Source organism: Nasonia vitripennis (genome assembly GCF_009193385.2).
Source record: "Nasonia vitripennis strain AsymCx chromosome 1 unlocalized genomic scaffold, Nvit_psr_1.1 chr1_random0005, whole genome shotgun sequence".
In the NCBI taxonomy this organism is placed as follows: Eukaryota; Metazoa; Arthropoda; class Insecta; order Hymenoptera; family Pteromalidae; genus Nasonia; species Nasonia vitripennis.
This window is the reverse complement of record NW_022279591.1, coordinates 3464059-3483058: the sequence shown is the minus strand read 5'-3', so window position 1 is coordinate 3483058 and position 19000 is coordinate 3464059. Positions and strand designations below refer to the sequence as shown.

Here is a 19000-nt window from a genome sequence, read left to right as displayed (position 1 = left end):
GTATTTCTGATCTTCAGATGGTGGCAGAATGATGATGTCGATGTGCACGTGCTAGAATCGCGCAGATGGTCGCGTGAAATCTCCGATTAGTGACGTAAGGTGACGGGAGGTCTTTGACTGTTGGCACTGGATGCAGACTTGTGCTCGTGTCTAGCAGTCCGCCTTGATGGACGGCAACACGTAGCGTTGTGTCATGCAGCTTGACGGAGGCTTTAACACCTAGATGAAGGAGATTGTGCACTGCGTCGAATGCTGCTCTGCGGAAAGTCTCCGTGATAGAGAGTCGCGCAGTGTTCGTCGACCCATCGCACAGGATTTTCGCGTGGGTCTCTGGAATCTGCACCAGCTTAACTTGGAGGCCATGATCTGATGATTTTATCTTTTGGAGCTCTGCGTCGCACACTGGGCCCTATAGACATTTGTTGTTTCAAAATTCTCTACAAACCATGGTTTTCGACCAATCACAATAATTTTTTTTTTAATTGAAGTTTATCAAAATTCTAAGATACCCATAAGGCCAGATTTTTTAAAAAATGTTATAATAATTAATTAAAAATCTAAGTTAAACAATAAACCCATAAACCTTAAGGCATTAATGGCCATAAGCAAATGGGCGACTACTGAAGATATATATATATCTTCCTATATTATATAGTCATTTTGGCAAGACTCCCCCCCACCACCCCTCCACCACCCCCCACTACCCCCTCACCACCCCCCACCACCCCCCCACATTGGCCCCCCCACCAAAACACGTAAAATTCTTTCATTTTTCTGTTATTTTCGAAAATCTCAAAAACCCCCCACCACCCCCCCCCACCGCCCCCCACCACCCCCCCGCCTGGCCCCCCCACCACCCCCCCACCAAATAACATGACTGCTCTCTGCGTTATCGGGCTTGAGACCGTCATACTTTCACAACGCTATTGCGTAGTAAAATAAGGCCGCATTAACAGTCCAATTAAATACAAATTTATAACATATTATGATTAAATAGATTTAAATTGGATAATATTAAATAGAATTAAGGTTTAGGTTAAGGTAAGAAGTATCAGTTCCAAGAGAACCAGATATTGAAGATCTCTAATTTTATTTAAGTTATAAGATTAAAGTTAATTATTAATAACGTGTAAATAAGTTAGGGAATAATTCAGTTCAAAGAACTCAAAGAACCATCAGAAAGTATAATCATTATAGATGATTCACTGATTGAATAAACAACAAAATGGACAAGATAAGCGAGATCAAAGACCTCGATGAATTTTCAGGTAATATGAGTAGTCAGACAGAACTAGAGAGACAGAATAAAGAGACAGTTTTCCAAATAATTTAATTTTCAGGATCACCTCACGTCTCCCAATGGCGCGCAACTCGAAAAGTCTATCATTTTATAGATGCCTTTTGCGGCACAAAGATTTAAACATTAAGAACATTAAAAAAAATTAAAATTAATTTTAAAAAAATATATATATATAAATTCAAATGATGAATTTCAAGCGTCAGAAAACTTCAAAAACTAGCTAAAACTATTTTAAATGCCATTAATAGTAGAAGTTCAATGTTAAACAATACTTTTACTTCCAGTAACAGGTTTTCTTATACAATAAGATCGATCATTTTCAACCATCCAGAACATAATTATCAGTTCATGAAAATAAAATTTTGAAGATAAAATCACACAGAAACTACAATAGGGGGTTGGCGAGCGAAGCGAGCAGGGGGGCGGAGCCCCACTAGTATATATATATATATATATATATATATATATATATATATATATATATATATATATATATTTAAAGGTAGTTATTGGGGTCGCTGATTATGAATCTGGCATTAGTTTTGAAAAATTGATTTGTTTAAACAATTTATTGCAAAATTATTTTTTTATTCAAAACTACTTTAGTTTTGAATTTTACGGGCATAATTACTATAACCAATCATGTTCAAAGCATAAACAATTTTTTTTGGAAATTTACTACTCCAAGGTGGGCAATTTGCAAGTATAGAAAATTAAAAAAAAAGTGTCAACCGTAATCCTTTAACCTCAAACCCAAATAACTTAAGCTGAGCAATTTTAAAATTGTATCACTTTATTTCAAGTTAAAATTAATAAGTTCTTAACAGCATCATCATCAAGCTTTACATTTTTTGCCTCGTGCCTTAAACTACATATATAAGGATCAGAAGATATTAATAATTTATGCAATAGATCTATACTCGTGTAGATTCTACCACATTTTCGAGTATTAAATTGACGATAGTATTTCAAATCTTTATTCCGTGATTCTTGAGCTTCTTCGGATAAAATGCCGATTAGAATGAGAAAGTGATTTATAATGTTCGCACCATTGAGGAGAATTTTATGCACATATGCAGGCATGTAGAACCAATCGTACAAAGATACATATAACTTAGCAGTTTCTTTTGCATATTCGTCAAATTCGTCGGAGTCTATTTTAAATCAAGAAGCTAGAGCTTGTAGTATTACACTTTATCTTTTAATTAAACTTTCATTGACACCTGTAATTTCAGTTGTCAGTGCAGGGTCACGGAAAAATATCCTAGCAGTATTACCATCGTTAGAATTACCCGATTCTTGTTGTGGATAATCTACGATAAGGCCAGTTTCTTGTCTAAATCTGTGTTGAATGCTAAGCTTTCTTCCTTGGCATTGTGTCTTTTGTTGATCTGCTGTTGCCTGCCACTTACAAAAATCCAAACGGTATGCTATGTGGAGTATGTTTTCCATAAATCGTATTTTTGCATGTAAAGATGAAAGGCCATACTCAAAATTTTCTTCATTTTTGGTTCTTTTAGCCAATTTATACAAATCATATATATGAAAACAGTAGCCGTGAAAACGGCTGATAAGAAACTGTATGCACCAATAATCGGCGGAGTAGTCGTGAAAATATCTGATTGAAAAAGACCGTAAAAATTATCTATGCAAACAGTAGCCGTGAAAACAGCTGATAAAAAACTATTTGCAAGGATAATCGCTGGAGAAGTAGTCGTGAGAACGACTGATGATCGCAAAAATTATCTATGCAAATAGTAGCCGTGAAAACGGCTGAAGAAAAATTGTTTGCAACGATAATCGCTGAAAACTCCTAATATTTATTCTAGTTTTGAAGTCTAATTTCAATGCTTATTTATAATAATATTTAACCGTTAGCCTGCCACTCGAACGTGATCTCTAACACGGCAAATTTTTAACACGAAAAAAAAACGGTAAAAATTCATGGATTAGTGCATCATTATATGCCTTTCAGGACGTCACTTCGCTGACAAATACGAAAACTGGTGTCGTCACCGCCTAGTGGCCAAGCGCAGTACTACTGGTGCGGTGATGAACGCTGCTGCACATATACGGGGAATTGAGTACCCAATGCAAAACTAGACTAAACTAAAGTAGTTTTGAATAAAAAAATAATTTTGCAAAACTAATGCCAGATGTTAACTATAATCAGCGACCCCAATAACCACTTACAAATATATATAGCTTCCTTCAGTAGTCGCCCATTTGCTTCTTGTGATTGATCAAAAACTATGGTCTGTAGAGAATTTTGAAACAACAAATGTCTATAGGGCCCAGTGTGCGTTGCCTTGTTGTGCGTCTGCCAGCTCGCTGCACTCGATTGGCGTAGTCATTGCTTTGATGCGCGATAAGGCATCTACGACGACGTTGTCTTTGCCGGAGATATGTCATATGTCCGTCGAGTATTTGCCGATAAAGTCTAGGTGTCGGGCCTGCCTTAGCGATGCTTCCTATTGTTACATTTAAATGTAGGGGAAGTGGAGGAGAGGTAAAGGGGAGGTGGAGAGGAAGTAGTGGGGAAGATGGAGGGGAGGTAAGGGGGGTGGAGGGGCGCGGAAGGGGTGGAGGGGATTGGAGGGCCTCAAAATAACGTAGTTTTTTAAACGATTTAACGTTATTTGGTGGAGGGGAAATGGAGGGGGATGGAGGACGTAAATCACACTTACAACTATATAATATAGGATGATATATGTGTGTTGAAATATCAAAACATTTAAAATGCTGTACAATTCTAATTGTATCTAATACTAAAAATTACATTAATATAACTCATTTTCAAAAATGTACAATAAATATTTAATTTGTATTATAAAATACTATTTTGTTATAATCAAATTTTTGTTTTAATGAAATTTTGTTTGCTATTTTGATTTGATACATATAAAATGTCATTGTTATCTATATCCATCAATACAATTCAAAACAATGAATACAATCATCAGTTTGCAATGTCCATATCTTGCGCCTGTACGAGTGGTGGTAGTCTAGAGCGGCTACGCACGAACCTGCTTATAGCCCCGGGGCCTAGCACATATTTTTTTATTTTTTGTAGGCACGGGCCTAAATTGAACATTACATGGGAAAATATCATATACAATAGCGACTGCAAATAGTATAGCAAAAACACCACAATCATAAGAATTAGTCTAATACTGTACTTTATCGAAAGATATGCGTAAATTATCTTTATTTGGAACCAGCTTATTAATAAAATTTTATGATTGCTATCAAGACATTTTTGTTTATACTATCAAAAATTTGCATTACATTGTTTTTGTACTACAAACAAATCCAGTGTCCGTTTGTACTTGAACCAGAAAAAAATTACTCGAGTATATTCTTTATGTTTTCTGACATGGGGAGGATTCGCAAGTACGTAGTGTTTTTAGCCCTACTAAGCGTCGAGCTGTCGCGCGGATCTTTTCCAGTCAACAAAATGTCGTTTTGGTGACAACGAAGGTCTTACCTCGGCTGCTCAGCGTCTGCGTTTCCATGGACTGCGGAGAGTGGCGGAGTCCTGCAAGTTGGAAGCAGGGCAAATAGCACGCATAAATAACGATTCTAATAGTATTTATACTAAAAGAACTTTCGGGCTTGATCTGCCCTTAGAACATTTCTTCATTCCAAATAACAATGCACGTTATGCGAGAGAGAGAGAGAGAGAGAGAGAGAGAGAGAGAGAGAGAGAGAGAGAGAGAGAGAGGAGCTGTTCGCCGACACAGGACAGACTTACGGATTCGAAATCGAACGTTGCGCTGCTGTTGCTGGATGGGCTGGCTGCTCTAACTGTTGCCTCGTCGATGCCGTTGGCGACTCACCAAATTCTTTCTCATAGTGTTGGCGAGTACTGCAGGTGCTGGGCTGCCTTGGCTGGGGCACGGTGACGTCGTCCTTGGCCTGATGGCCTAATCTGGAGTCGCGCCTCTTGGAGATTAGCGGCTCCGCTGGCCGGCTAGCTCCTGTGACTGCCGGCCACGTGTGGTCGTTACCAGAGTTGGTAGTCGAGTACGTTCTACATAAAGATAACAAATTGAACTCTGACAAAAAAGTGTTATATAGGTTTTCGTCTCGATTTTACCTCCAGAATCGATTCCCGCATTCAGATTTTGAAAATTATGAATTTTTATGTAATTTGTTTAAATAATTTGTTATAAGCAATTGCAAATGACATAAGAAAAAATACGTATATTTTATTTTTCACTTATGCAAAGGATAGCACAGTTTGTTTGTCGCCATCTCAACCAGTCTTAGCATGGGCTTTAATGGGTTAAACAATTTCTCAATCGAAAATATTGAATTCAAATATTAAGAAATGTAAAATAAGAAGAGTATTTTTGTTTTAAAGTTAGAATTTAAAACTTATTTCTATAAATATAAGTTTTTTAATATTTCCTGTTTCAAAATTTTACCTTCAATTATAAATCAATGCGTAATTTTCGTGTTTCAAATCAATATTATTCAAAATTTTTACTTCCATCCCTATTAGGAATTGACATTAGGAAAAAATATCTTAACAAAACTCAAATTTTATCACTATTGCAATGTATACTTTAATCGAGTGACGTGAGGAGCGAGGTGAATCGCGCTAGTTTTTAATTAATATTATTTTATTGTTATATTTTGTTAATATAATCAATACTGTCATCAAATAATACCAAAGAGTTTGAAATCATTTTTTAATATTTAAAATTTATTTCCATTTTGTTCTATAATTTTAAAACTGGTCCTGTGTACTAGTAGCTATAACTACTTTTATAGAATATTGGCTGTATTATTGTAGTTAATTCTAGTGGAATGTTTTTAAAATCGTGCTTTTGATTGGTTAGAATTTATCAATCTGGCAATCTTATTGGAGTATTTCACAAACGTTTTACAAGAATTAACTACCATCGAGTGTACATCTAATATTTAATAGTATAATTAATAATGACACGTCGAATAATTAAATATCATCATAATTAATTTGTAAATCGCAAGCAAAGCGAGCGTTTCTTGCTAGTATCTGTTTTAATCTAGCGTTAACTCAGACTTTGGTATGTCATATGATCTGTACATAGATGAATGAATCGGTCCGGTTCATGTTAGCTGCGAACCGCATATAAGTTCTGTGCCCGAGTAGTAGTTAGAGAAGATATAAGCACACCCGACGAATGTAGTTAACGACCAAGGATCGATACGGGTGATGATCAATGTTCTGTGCAATTAATAAATGCTTCGGGAGGAACCACTATCTCACGTCCACATCTAGGTAGTACTGGCTCAGTCAAGGCAGGGATCCGCAGTCCTGTCCAGAAAAGAGAAAGACGAAGGGATGGGAGGTGAATAAAATCAGGTTGAAAAGGCTTTAATTAGAGAAGAGAATCATTTATATATTTGTGCATAATGTACAGAAGGTCGCAAACTGATATTCTAAATGTAGAGAGGGATAATCTCCCGGATAACCTTTCCAGAGCGCTATGCTCGTTGCATACTAAGTATCCGGACGATTGGTCGATAGATGAGATCAGCAGTTCATACTATCGGCCTGGTTGCTGCATTAGAGAGCAAATGACTCCGTCGGCGCGACGGAGCTCCTTTAATACCCGGGGCTATCTATCTACCCCTCTCTCGAATGCTTTAGACTCGCATGCCATTTACCTGCGCTCAGGTAGATTAATACATAGTTGACGCTAGCGCCACATGGTCGGTAACTTGCCGATATCAGCAAGTTATCCGTTGCTGCTCTCTTACCTGCCAGGTGGGCCCGCCATCTCATGAAACAATATATATATTTATGAAAACAATAACTCCATCATTTCTATTAAGCCTACTTTCGTTGTAGTAGGACTTGTATTCGTAGTCCCTTCCGCTCAAATCAAAAACATTGTAATTTACCTTATCAAACGTTTCCGTAAGAATAACAGCAGATGTTTTGACAACGAAACTCTAAAATATATTTAGAGTTTATTAAAATTAGCGTTCATGCTCATTACATTTAAATGCATAATTATATCGTTCTTAATACTAATCGCCTTGTTCATGCCGTCATTACCATTGTATGGTATAACTACCAGAAAAAAAGGAACGACAACGTCAAATAAGGACGGACATAAGACTATTTCTCGACCGACTACCAAATACCTGTGTATTACTAGAGATGCAAAACTGACGTTAAAACAGCATGTTGCTATAGTGAGAAATAAAGCGGTAATAGTTTGCGGTGCTCTATCACGATTAATGTCAAATGCAAGTGGGCCCACACGGGGCCTAAGGTTACTCTTAGCTTGCGTAACGTTGTTAATGGTCAACGGTCGATGGTCTCGGAACCCGAGCCGAGTGTCAATAACGATGGGAATTCAGCAGCAAGGGACAATGAACACATCGCCGCATACTAATGATCAAAGACTGGACTAAAAAAAGACATAGGAAATTTAACTAACTTACGCAGTTTTTGAGCGGAAAAGGGTGCTTCTGGCCTTAACTGCTCAGTATGTTCGAAAACGAATGAAGATGCCGAGCATGTCTAGTGCAACTATCTGAAGTATCAAAGGGAGCGGAAAGAATTAAAATGCTTTCTTCAGACCAGACTGACATCTGAGTAACTCATGACAGTTATGTTGACTTCGGAAGATGGGTAATGTGCAGCAAGCAATTATACAGCAACGATCCTCAAGAAGAAAAAAGGACCAAGAGGAAAGAAGAAAGAGACAAGGTTGAAAACTCACGAAATGGTGTTGCTAGCCTCAAAGCCAAAGAGGCCAAGCAGAAAATACTCCTTGGACTAATGCAAAGAAACGAAAGAGCTAGGGCTAAGAACATTTAAACACTCCTCAAACCGATGCTGAAGAACGTAGGTAACTGTGTAGAGCCTAGACTTCCCCACCCGATGCAGAGAATCATAGGTGTTGGGGTTGAGACTGTCCGGAACATGCCGCATAAAGCAGCAAATCAGACGATGCAGAACAAGAAGACAAGACGATGAGTACATCAATTAGAAGAGGGTGAAAAGCCTTTGAATCTACCACGAAGCATTGCTTGACAATCGTACCACGGGGATCAAGGACGTAGAAGACAAAGATAGGTAGCCTCTACTGAGTGTCAGTAAGGCCACGGAGAGGGCTTACGTTACGGTCGGATGCATAAATCTGACCAAAAAACGAAAGGATTTTAAGCTCTTGCGAATCCAACATACTTGTTCTTAAGATTACAGAAAGAGTATGCCTGGATAAATTAAAATCCATTTAAGAGAAGCTGAGATCTTAGCAATGTAGTTTTCGATTATGCAAAGTATACAAAGTAAGAACATTTTTCTAAACCTTCATACCTTTAAAACTAATTGTCTTCGCCTTGGAAAGATAGCGAATTGTATCATAAAAATTGAACGGAACAGTCAATCTGGAAAATCTTGCAGAAAGAAGTAAGCAATTTGATGCTCTTTGAAATACACTATTGTTGAATATATTGTGTAAATTATATCATCAAAAAAAAGTAAAAATATTTTTTTTTAAAATCGAAATATAGCTATAATATGGCCATAAAATGGTCATAATTATGAAAAAAAAATTCTTGAATTCAGAATCAGAACACATATAAGCATGCCAAAATTTTATTATGATCGGTCGCGTGGTTTCAGAATCATAACGGTATACTTACACCCACGCACACACGCGCGCACGCACACACACAACTCCGCTACGACGGTCCCAACCCCGAGGCCCCACCACACAAGAGGTGGGGAAGGAAGAGATGGAGGAGTAGCAATCTCGTTAAAATAACTAAGGCTCATCTGGCCCGGATGACAGCACCTTGTTAAAGGGCTCCTTTCTAGGATACAGGATAGGGGAAGGAACCCTGAATATAAATCAATCATGAACAGTGAGTTAATTATAACACTGCCCCAAGCGGGTCAAGCTTTACAGCCCACTCCTCACGTTGGATCCGATCGGGTGAAAGCCCCGGTGGCCGACGTAGGCTCCATGGATGTTGGGGGAGCCAATAACTTCAAACAAGACAGGAGGTTATAGAGGTGGGTCACTCGGCCCTCAAAGGAAGATTAGCCTCAAGTGACGCATCAGGATGTGATGGAGTCATAAACAGGGGAATGCACGAGGTATGGTTTAAAATTCAGACAGCAGATCGTGCAGAAGAAGAGTTGATGGACAAGATTCAGAACCATCTGGATAAGATGGATGCTGTAGTAGGTCCAGCCAAAAACATTCACAAGAGTGTTAAGAATGACATGAGGAAGGTCATGTCTTTCTGGAAATGGCTCATCAGCATAAGAGAAGCGTCGAGCAAGACCAAGTCTAGCTTTGGACTGATGATGTAAAATAGCTCACGGACCTCGCTGACCTCAGAAGAAAAACGGGAGGTAGAAATGCCAAGGAAGAAGAAGGAATGGTCTCCTACACAGAACGAGACCAATAAAAAAAGAAAAGAAGAGGACAAGACGCCAAAGCATGACCAGAGTGTGCCACTACCGACGACTTCCAGCGGAGGGAGTTTCAAGATAGTGGCTTAAATGCAGTGGAGGAAACGGCAGTAAAGTCTGTGCGCAAGGCATATGGCAATACGCAGACGGCGGTCATTCAAATGCCAGCAAAAATTGCTCAAGCAAATGATCTCAAAGCAGGAAATCAGGATAGGCTGGGTAGTATGAAGAATACGAGAGATAAAGCGGAATGTAGGTCCACTTCGCTGCTATAAATGTCTAGGATTTGGACTTATCGGTAAAAACTGCACAATAACACAGGATCGAAGTAACCACTGTTACAAGTGTGGAGTCGAAGGACATAATGCAAGAGATTGTAAAAACAAACCGAGCTGCGTTCTCTGCCAAGCAAGAGGAGCAACAGAGAAAAGTGACCATGCTGCTGGTAGCTACACATGCCCAGTATACCGAGCGGCAGTAGAGAAGTTGAAGAAACGAAGATAATGAAGATAGTGCAGTTGAACTTGAATCACTGCGAGACAGCACAGGATTTATTTAACCAGTACGTTCATGAGACGGAGGTCGACGTAGCCATTATATGTGAACCATACAGGGCTCTGGACAAGACAACGTGGGAAACAAACGACACTGACAGAGCATCTGGGCATGTTGGAACGTGGCATTCCAGGAAAAAATGTTGACCAGCGAGGAAGGATTTGTTCGTGCAAAGATAGCAGGAATACACGTATACAGCTGCTATGCTTCGCCTAACGCACCGATCGAACAGTTCGAACGGCAGTTAGATTGACTCGTGTAGGATATTGCGGGAAGAAAGCCAGTAATTATCGCAGGCGATTTTAACGAATGGGCCGTAGAGTGGGGCAGTCAAAGGACTAACCAAAGAGAACGAGTACTGCTGAAAGCATTTGCTCTCCTGGACTTGGTGTTAGTTAATCAGGGTAGCACTAACACCTTTAGAAGAGGAGACGCAGGATCTATTGTAGACCTGACCTTTGTTAGTAGTTGTCTTATTGACTCAATTGACAAGTGGACCGTAAGTGAACACTACAGAAGTAGTGAACACCAAGCCATAATAATGCAGGTGAGAAAATCAGAGCAGATACCTAGCGCGAGTACAAGGACTAACAGAGTAGGTTGGAAAACGAAAGATTATGATAAGGAGATGTTCCTACTGGCACTGGAAGAATGGCAACTCTCGGGAACGGCGAACAGCAGGGCGGAATAGGTGATGGGTAATATTACTCGACCCTGTGACGCGGCCATGCCGAGAAGAGTGCCCGATTGTAGACGACCACCAGTATATTGGCGGGACAAAGAGGTTGAGAGTGCGCGCAGCGAGTGTCAACGGACCAGAAGAAGAGAACAACGGGCAAGAAAGAAATACTATAAAACCGGAAGAGGCCAGGAAATAGTAGATGCCCGCGGACAAGAAATGAAGGAAGCTAAGAGGAAGCTACAGGATGAGGTCGAACAGGACCCTTGGAGTCGACCTTACAAAATAGTAATAAAGAAGATTAAAGAAAGCTACGTACCCCCTCCAAAATGCCCGGAACTATTACACCGGGTAGTGACCACATTGTTCCCCAGGCAACTGGAAGAGCCAAATGTTATCGAAAGAGGTGCGAATGAAGATGCTGTTCCACCGATCACGGTTGAGGAATTGTTAGCCGCCTGCAGAAGGGTAGGAAACAACAAGGCCACAGGGCCGGATGGCATTCCCAATATTGCATTGAAGCATGCCATCCATGCTCATCCAGAGGTCTTCGTAGACTTGTACAATACATGTCTAGAAAAGAGAACATTCCCCACAAACTAGGAGAAACAGCGACTAGTGCTTCTGCCAAAGGGAAAGAAACCACCCCAGGAGTCCTCATCATACAGACCGCTTTGCATGCTGGATACCACAGGCAAGATCCTGGAACGCATTATCTGCGTCAGAATGGATCATATTATAGAAGGAAAAGGTGGATTAGCGAAACAACAATATGTTTTCAGAAAGGAGCGTTCAACCCTTGACGCAGTTAGTCTAGTGATTGACACTGCACAAACAGCGATAGAGGGGAAAAAATGGAAGGGGAAAAAAGAAGTATTACGCCGTAGTTATATTAGATGTCAAAAATGGATTCAATTCGACCAGATGAAGTGAAATACACGAGGCACTCTTGAAGCAGGATGTGCCCTTATATATAAGAAGGATGATGTCCGATTACTTAAAGGACAGAATTCTATTATTTGACACGGTACCAAGATATATAAAGTTACAGGAGACGTCCCCCAAGGGTCAGTACTTGGCCTACCGACTTGGAATATCATGTATGACGGGGTACTAAAGCTACAATTACCTAAAGGAGCAACAGTTGTGGGATTCGCTGAAGACATAGCAGTAGTGGTAGTAGCGAAACATAAACAAGAGGTGAAAGACATAGCTGAAGAGTCAAATCGCATAATACACGAATGGCTAACTGAGACGGGTCTGGAATTAGCCGGTCACAAAATGGAAGTTATTCTCATTTCCAGTAGGAAGAAGATGGAGAAAATCACACTGACGGTGGATGGGCATGAGATCGTTTTTCAATTTACCATTAAATACTTGGGCATCACCATCGATGCAAGACTAAGTTTTAAACAGCATCTAGAAGTAGTCAGTGATAAAGCAGCAAAAGTTAGCGCTGCTCTATCACGATTGATGCCAAATGTAGGAGGGCCAACTCAGAAGCGAAAGTTACTTTTAGCCAATGTAACCACATCGATTATGCTATACAAAGCTCTAATATGGGCAGATGCGATGCGGGTGAAATCGTATGCACGAAAGTTGACTACCGTGTATAGGCCAAGTGCACTATGGACTCATGTCTTGTACCAAGGATATAAGACTGGATTGGGAAAAGACACGCGGAAGTTAACTACTACCTCACGCAGCTTTTGACCGGGCACGGATGTTTCCGGGCGCACCTGCATCAGTTTAAACTAGACGACCGTCCGAACTGCCCAATATGTTCAGATGCAACAGAGGATATCACCAGGAGCGAGAAGAACTGGAGAGTTATCTTCAGACCGAAGTAATTCCTGAGTCTATTATGACATCCATGCTGACTTCAGAGGATGGATGGTGCGCAGTCAGCATCTATGCAGCAGACGTTCTCAAGAAAGTCAGAAAGGACGAAGAAGACAGAAGAAGACGAAGAGGCTGAGTATGTGCGTGTGTGTGTGCGACGCAGAAAATGAAGGATGACTATAGTGATGACGACCATATCAACCAGAAGCAGACTAAAGCCTTTTGCCCCTCCGCGAAGCATTGCTTGACGGTGGTACCGCGGGGTTTGGGGGCATAGAATATAGAGCTAGGCACCTTTACCGAGGGTTGATAAAGGCAAGGAGGGCGTTCCTTTTTACGGCTGGGTATTTTTTTACCTGGCCGTAAAAGGGATGGGTTTAGTCGGTGTGAATTTGACACACGGCTGACATTGGGGATGAGGCTGTCTCGACGACCCCATAAACAAGGTCATGCTATGGTCTTATTAAGATTTTCCCTAATACCTCTTTCTCCGAGAGAAAAAAAATAAAACACACGCACACAAACACACACACACACACAAATGCGTTTCTATGAAGTTTTAGCAAATCTGAAAATTTTACTATTACAAAGCTTCCTCTAGGAGGAAGCAAAATAACACAACGCTTGCAGCGGCCTCACAATCTATATAACCTCTCCTATTTTTGCCTCTGCAAAACCTCGCGTTATGCGACACTTTTGTCCTTACACTCGTGATAAAAGATAGCATGTGCAACTAGTGCGGAAAGTTTCCAATCACGCTTTTTGTCCAACCATGGCTAACCCGCCTGCGTGAGAAATTCGCATTTTTTCGCACACGTTACACAATATACTATAAAGCTTTTCCTCTGTCGCCTTTATAAAAATAAAATCTTAAAATAAATAAATAAAATTTTTGTCGTCGTAAACTTACCTCTCCATAGTTAAAAAAAGAGTAAAGAATCTGCCAAAGAAGTATTAAAGGACACAGTACTAAATTAGCAATTCCAATCCATAAAATATACTTAGATAAAGATCTCCCAAGTTCTTGACGTTTATTCAACTTTTTATAATCTTCTTGTAAATGCCAGCTGTTTTCAAACGGTGACCATGGACCCCCTAAAATTAATTTTTTTATTAAAACCAGAAAAAAAAATTACAATAAAGTAAGTTACAATTACTATAACTGTTATTTTGAAACATAATATTGTTTTTTTATAAAGCAAAATAAAAATATCAGTAGATAGCTTATGTATTTCAATTAGACTCAAATAATACATTTTTTCCCTCATCTGATTAGTGTCCTCGTGAGAATATTTTTCCCTCGGGTGATTAGCAAAGCTTGGGTAGTAAACCCACCCGCGGAAAAAATCTGCTACCTTCGCTCCTTGTTGCAGAATGTACTAAATGTCACGAAAAAAACGTCGTTCAAAGCAAAATGCTTTTCTTTTTACGTTAGGCTTTCGCCTATCTTCAGAGCTTAAATTATAATTATTATTTATTATTAAAAGATAAAAGTACAGAGTGTTTGCACAAACTAGGTGCATTTAAGCGCGCTCTGCGCGCGCTACATTTTAAAATTGACATATAATTTACGCGCTCTGGAAGCTCGAGCACAAAGAGGACTTTTCCGCATAAGCCGGCTCAAAATGCATAGAGACCCTTCTAGAAGCTTCTATGAATCTGCCAATAAGAAAAGTAAATCAAAGGCGAGTTCGACAGGAGAAGAGCACAAGGGGACTAGAGGAGAGAATTTTTACTCTGGTTTTCTGATTGGTCCTGATAAAAATCTTTACTGTCGGCTAGATTTCGACTATCATTTTTACTCGCTGCCTTTAGAAAATTTTCGGTGTGGAATAAAATTTGAGATTTGGCTATCATTTTTTCATACTGAGCTTTCAAGAATTGCCGTTTGTCGTTTTGTAATTTTACGATTTTATGAACGAATTATATACTACAAGCGAGCGTATTATCTATATTAATGAACAATTGAATAAATTCAGTTTAATTTGATCCGTGAGTTCGCCATATTTCTTTTCCGGTGATACCGATCCTTGTCGTGCCTCTTCATACTCGACTCTATCCGAGCTGAGCTGAGCCAGCCCCTAACTGAGAGGACGAGCAGGTAGCAGAGCAGGCCAGCAGCAGAAATATAAAAGAAGATCTATTCGCTTTGAAAGCTGAGCCAACGCCTAACTGAGAGGATGTGCTGGTAGCAGAGCAGATTAGAAGCAGAACAAAACACAAGATAAGTGAAATACGCTTTGCTCGGGTGACAAACCTCCCACTCTTGTAGAATCAACTTTTGCGCACTTGTATCGAAATATACTATTTACCAATTATAGTAAATTCCTTTTTACATATTAATTTACTAAGTACACTGTGAACTGAATCATAATGTTTTTTAAGTACACAGGTTTCGGAAAGAGGCAAATATTTATCTTCATTATTCAAGAATCCATCACCTATATCTAGTAAGAATTTTACGAATCCGACTTTATTTGACCGAAATCTCATATGTTGTGTAAGAGAGTATTTGATAAAATAGTTAAATTGTGAAAAGCCGAAAGAGTTATTTCGCCTCGAGGGGTCAAAGTCTAGACTCTCGAGTAGGCTGTGTCACGGCGATTGCAAAAAATCGTCCGGGGACACCTAATCCTTTTTTCGGCTCAAAAAGTCAATAATTAAAAGGCACGTAACGGGAAAACAAACAAGGCTTTTCCGGGCTACGGTAAGCCATACAGACACTCTGTAGAAGTGCTTCTCAATTTTCTTTTCTTTTTTTCGAACGTTTTAGGGTTGCTATGACAATCAATTCTGGGAAACGAATTCCTGGTCGTTTTTGTTGATTTATTTTGCGACTCTCAATCTGAAAAGACGTGTCCCTTTAAAATAAAGTTTTTGAAAAAGAAACCCGGCTACGTTTATTCATAGTCGAAAACAAGTCGAAAACAGTTTCCATACTCGAACATAAAAGGAACATAGCGGGAATGCGGTTGCCTCCTGACAAGTCTTTCAGTTATTTCAATTGTTACAAACAAACAAAAGCAACAACAATCATTTGTATTATCTGCGATGCAGCGTATCACCCGAGCTGTTTAGCACAGAAAGATTAAAATTATAGGCAAGTGAGTAACAACTTCATGAGCTGCCCAGAACATAGCTAAAAAGACTTAACCTCAAAAATAAGAAGGACAGCATAAGTGAGTCAGCAATATTGTTAATTGCATAAATAAAGTTAAAGAAATCCGAGGAAGTAAGAAAAGAACTCTTAATGGAAGTAACAAGTTCATCACAAGATTAACTGGATAGTGATATTACTGAGAAGTTCAACATACTGAAAGCTGAAGATCTACTATTAAAGCAGCTAGTCGAAGAACTGGGCGAAAAAAACAATCTGTTAAAGGAAAAACTTGAAACTAAGCAGTATGACAATGTATCACCTAGGGTATCTTATGCTAAGGTGTTTAACCAGTCCAAACTGCTTTGTAAGAAAGTTCCATCAATAACAGTGAAGAACATGGGCAATGAGCCTATAAATTAGAGAGTTATAGAATACTTAATGCTTCAGAAAAAATCCAAATTAAATATGTTCTATAATAAAAAAGAAGAACTAGTCATTAATTGTGTAAGTAGTGATAGTGTGAAACTAACTGAATCTGTAGTAAAAGGAAACTTAGGAGTTCTTGAGGTTAGGAAAGAAGAACTTATAAATCCTAAAATAAAAATATTAAAGTTTTCAATAAAACTGTTTTAAATTTTTCAAACATTTTTTGGCAACTTCAAAAATATTGTAATTCTATTAGTTTTAACCAAAATAACTATTTGTTTTTCTTCAAAACAATTGGATTTTTACATGTAGGAAAGATCTGAAATGTACTAGTCTGAGATGCCAGGCCCCGCCCGGGGATAAAAGAGCAGCAACAGATAACTCGCCTGGCGTAGGCAAGTTACCGACCGAGTGGCGCTAGTAGCTAAATGTTAATAGTCTACCGATGCGCTGGTAGATGGCGTGCGCGCATGTAACACATGAGAGAGGGAGTGACTCAGGTATATAAGGAGCCCCGGAGCCAGCAGCGAGCATTAATGATCTGGCTCTCAACTGAGTAACAAGCGAATGGTAGTACTCTCTTTTTGCTCCGGTCTCCTCCATACTTAGTCGTTTATGAGCCCCAGGCTCTTGAAGAGTATGCATGCAGTCCACTCCCTCTCCTGTAGGCTATGAGATCCAGTATCGCTCATAAACATATATACCAAGTGAATAAACATTTATTACTTATAAATCCATTATATCTTAAGTGCAACCACTTATTAGTTTCATCCACTCCTCTCCCCCCTTCAGATGTGTCACCGGTTCAGGATGGTAGTACCTTGTTCTTAGGTGGGGCTATCTGGTCAGAGACTCATGGTGAGATGGTAGTACCTCACACATCAGTCTAATAGCTGCGTGGTTTACCTAAGTGTGCGGAACATGCGTAGTGAATATACCCTAATCATCTCCTTCAACACACGAGCAACACTCCTCTGGTAGGTCTCCCACTTCAGAGGATAGGCAAGGCTTTTATCCACTCAATAAATATTACCGGGTGGATCAAAGTCTATTGTCGTTCTTCGGATGTGCTTATCTCCTAGTTTACTAACCGTGGGTCACGAATTCCTCGCGTTCTCGTACTAATACTTCGCGGACCGTTTCAAGTCTTCGCGGCAAATCTGAACCGTACTAGTCTTCGTAGCAAATCTGAACCATACTACTCTTCGTAGGGACAAACGATATGAACTGATAGAATTTACTAGAAGTAGACGGCTATTATAATTCTAGTAGGATTAATAAAAATAATAGGGTTATAGTTTTGTAAAGAATAATTTAAAACAAAATAGCGAAGTAGTCGATTATTGTAGAATTAAGATAAATAGCAATGGTAATATCGCAGTATCGTCTACATACAGATCTCATGGACTACAGAAGACTGAATTCATACTAGATCTAATTAAATACGTGATCAAAAAGAGAAATATAAAAAATCATCTTGTAATAGGCGAATTTTAGTGTAGACCTGTTAGAATCAGATTACTTGAGCCAGAAATTTCTGTGCTATTTTCTTGAGCAGGTTTATAAACCTGGTTTGATTGGTATAACAATATATATATATATATATATATATATATATATATATATACACGCACCCACACACACGCACCCACGCATGCACACCTATATTATATATCCGTTTTGAGCTGAGGTGAGATTTAGCCCTCCCTTGACCCCCCCCCTAGCCCCTCCTCAGTCACCCTCAGTAACTTTATTTAACATTTATAGTAAAAAACTTTATTCATTATGTTCAAAGTTCCATTTTTCCACGCCACCCATAAGGTAAATAGAAGAGCACGTTATTTTCTCTGATGACAAAAATTTGAATGTTTTAGAATTAGAAATTAATATAGAACCTCATAGTAATTTCAATAAGCAATAATGTATTTTATTCGTGTATTTTCAATACTTTATTCTGTAACAAGCAGTCGCGAATCCATTTTGCACGCGCTCGATTAGTCGCGCGATGTTAGCTCGGCATGCAAGCGCGGTGTTGCCAAGTCTTGCGCGGAGGCGCGCGTGAGACACTGCGCGTAAAGGCAGATTTCGGGCTTGCGACTAGTAAACACACGTGCGCAGAGACCAAACTAAAGTTTCTCGGTAAATGTATCGTGTCGACGAGCATCATCCGAGCAATCAACTCCCATGGTTCGCTTCTTCGATTTCAGCTTGATGTCCAGAAACAGCTACCCAGGAGCCTTTCGAGGAGTGGAGCAGCTTGGCTAGGAGGGACGTATCGATCGGATTCTGTCGTTTGACCTCGGTTAACAGAGATTGTGCTCGACGCGTGCTTCGCATCTTCGTATATCTCACGAATTTCTTCACGCGATTATAAAGACGCCGAAGCCGAGATTCTTGCCACCTAATCCTCGGCTCGTCTACCAAACATCGTTCTCTCGCGCTACGCGTGCGACTATTGTAAATAATCCATATATACAACTATTCTATTAACAAGTTGTGCTTTTTTCTGTTACAAACCCCGTCCTTCCTATCTTCTGTTCGCGGACTTGACAGGGTTGGACTGGGATATAGCCAGGTAACGAGCAAGAGCGTCAGAGTAGGTGGGCATTAAAATAAATTTGTGTAGCGAGAAGGAAGAATTAACTCGTCTCGTGGAAGTACGAAATT

At 39.5% G+C, this 19000-nt stretch overlaps 1 protein-coding gene across 10 annotated transcripts in view; it reads right to left on the bottom strand.

The window, feature by feature from the left end:
* Positions 1-19000, bottom strand: part of Atg9 (autophagy-related protein 9) — a 230902-nt gene that overhangs the window by 139173 nt on the left and 72729 nt on the right. For all 10 annotated transcript variants that reach the window (XR_004228413.2, XM_031933767.2, XM_031933758.2 and 7 more), the window contains 1 exon segment: positions 13718-13902. Coding sequence is in view for 9 of the 10 variants with exons in the window: in XM_031933767.2 (XP_031789627.1) it covers positions 13718-13902 (185 nt within the window). In the remaining variant the exon portion in view is untranslated.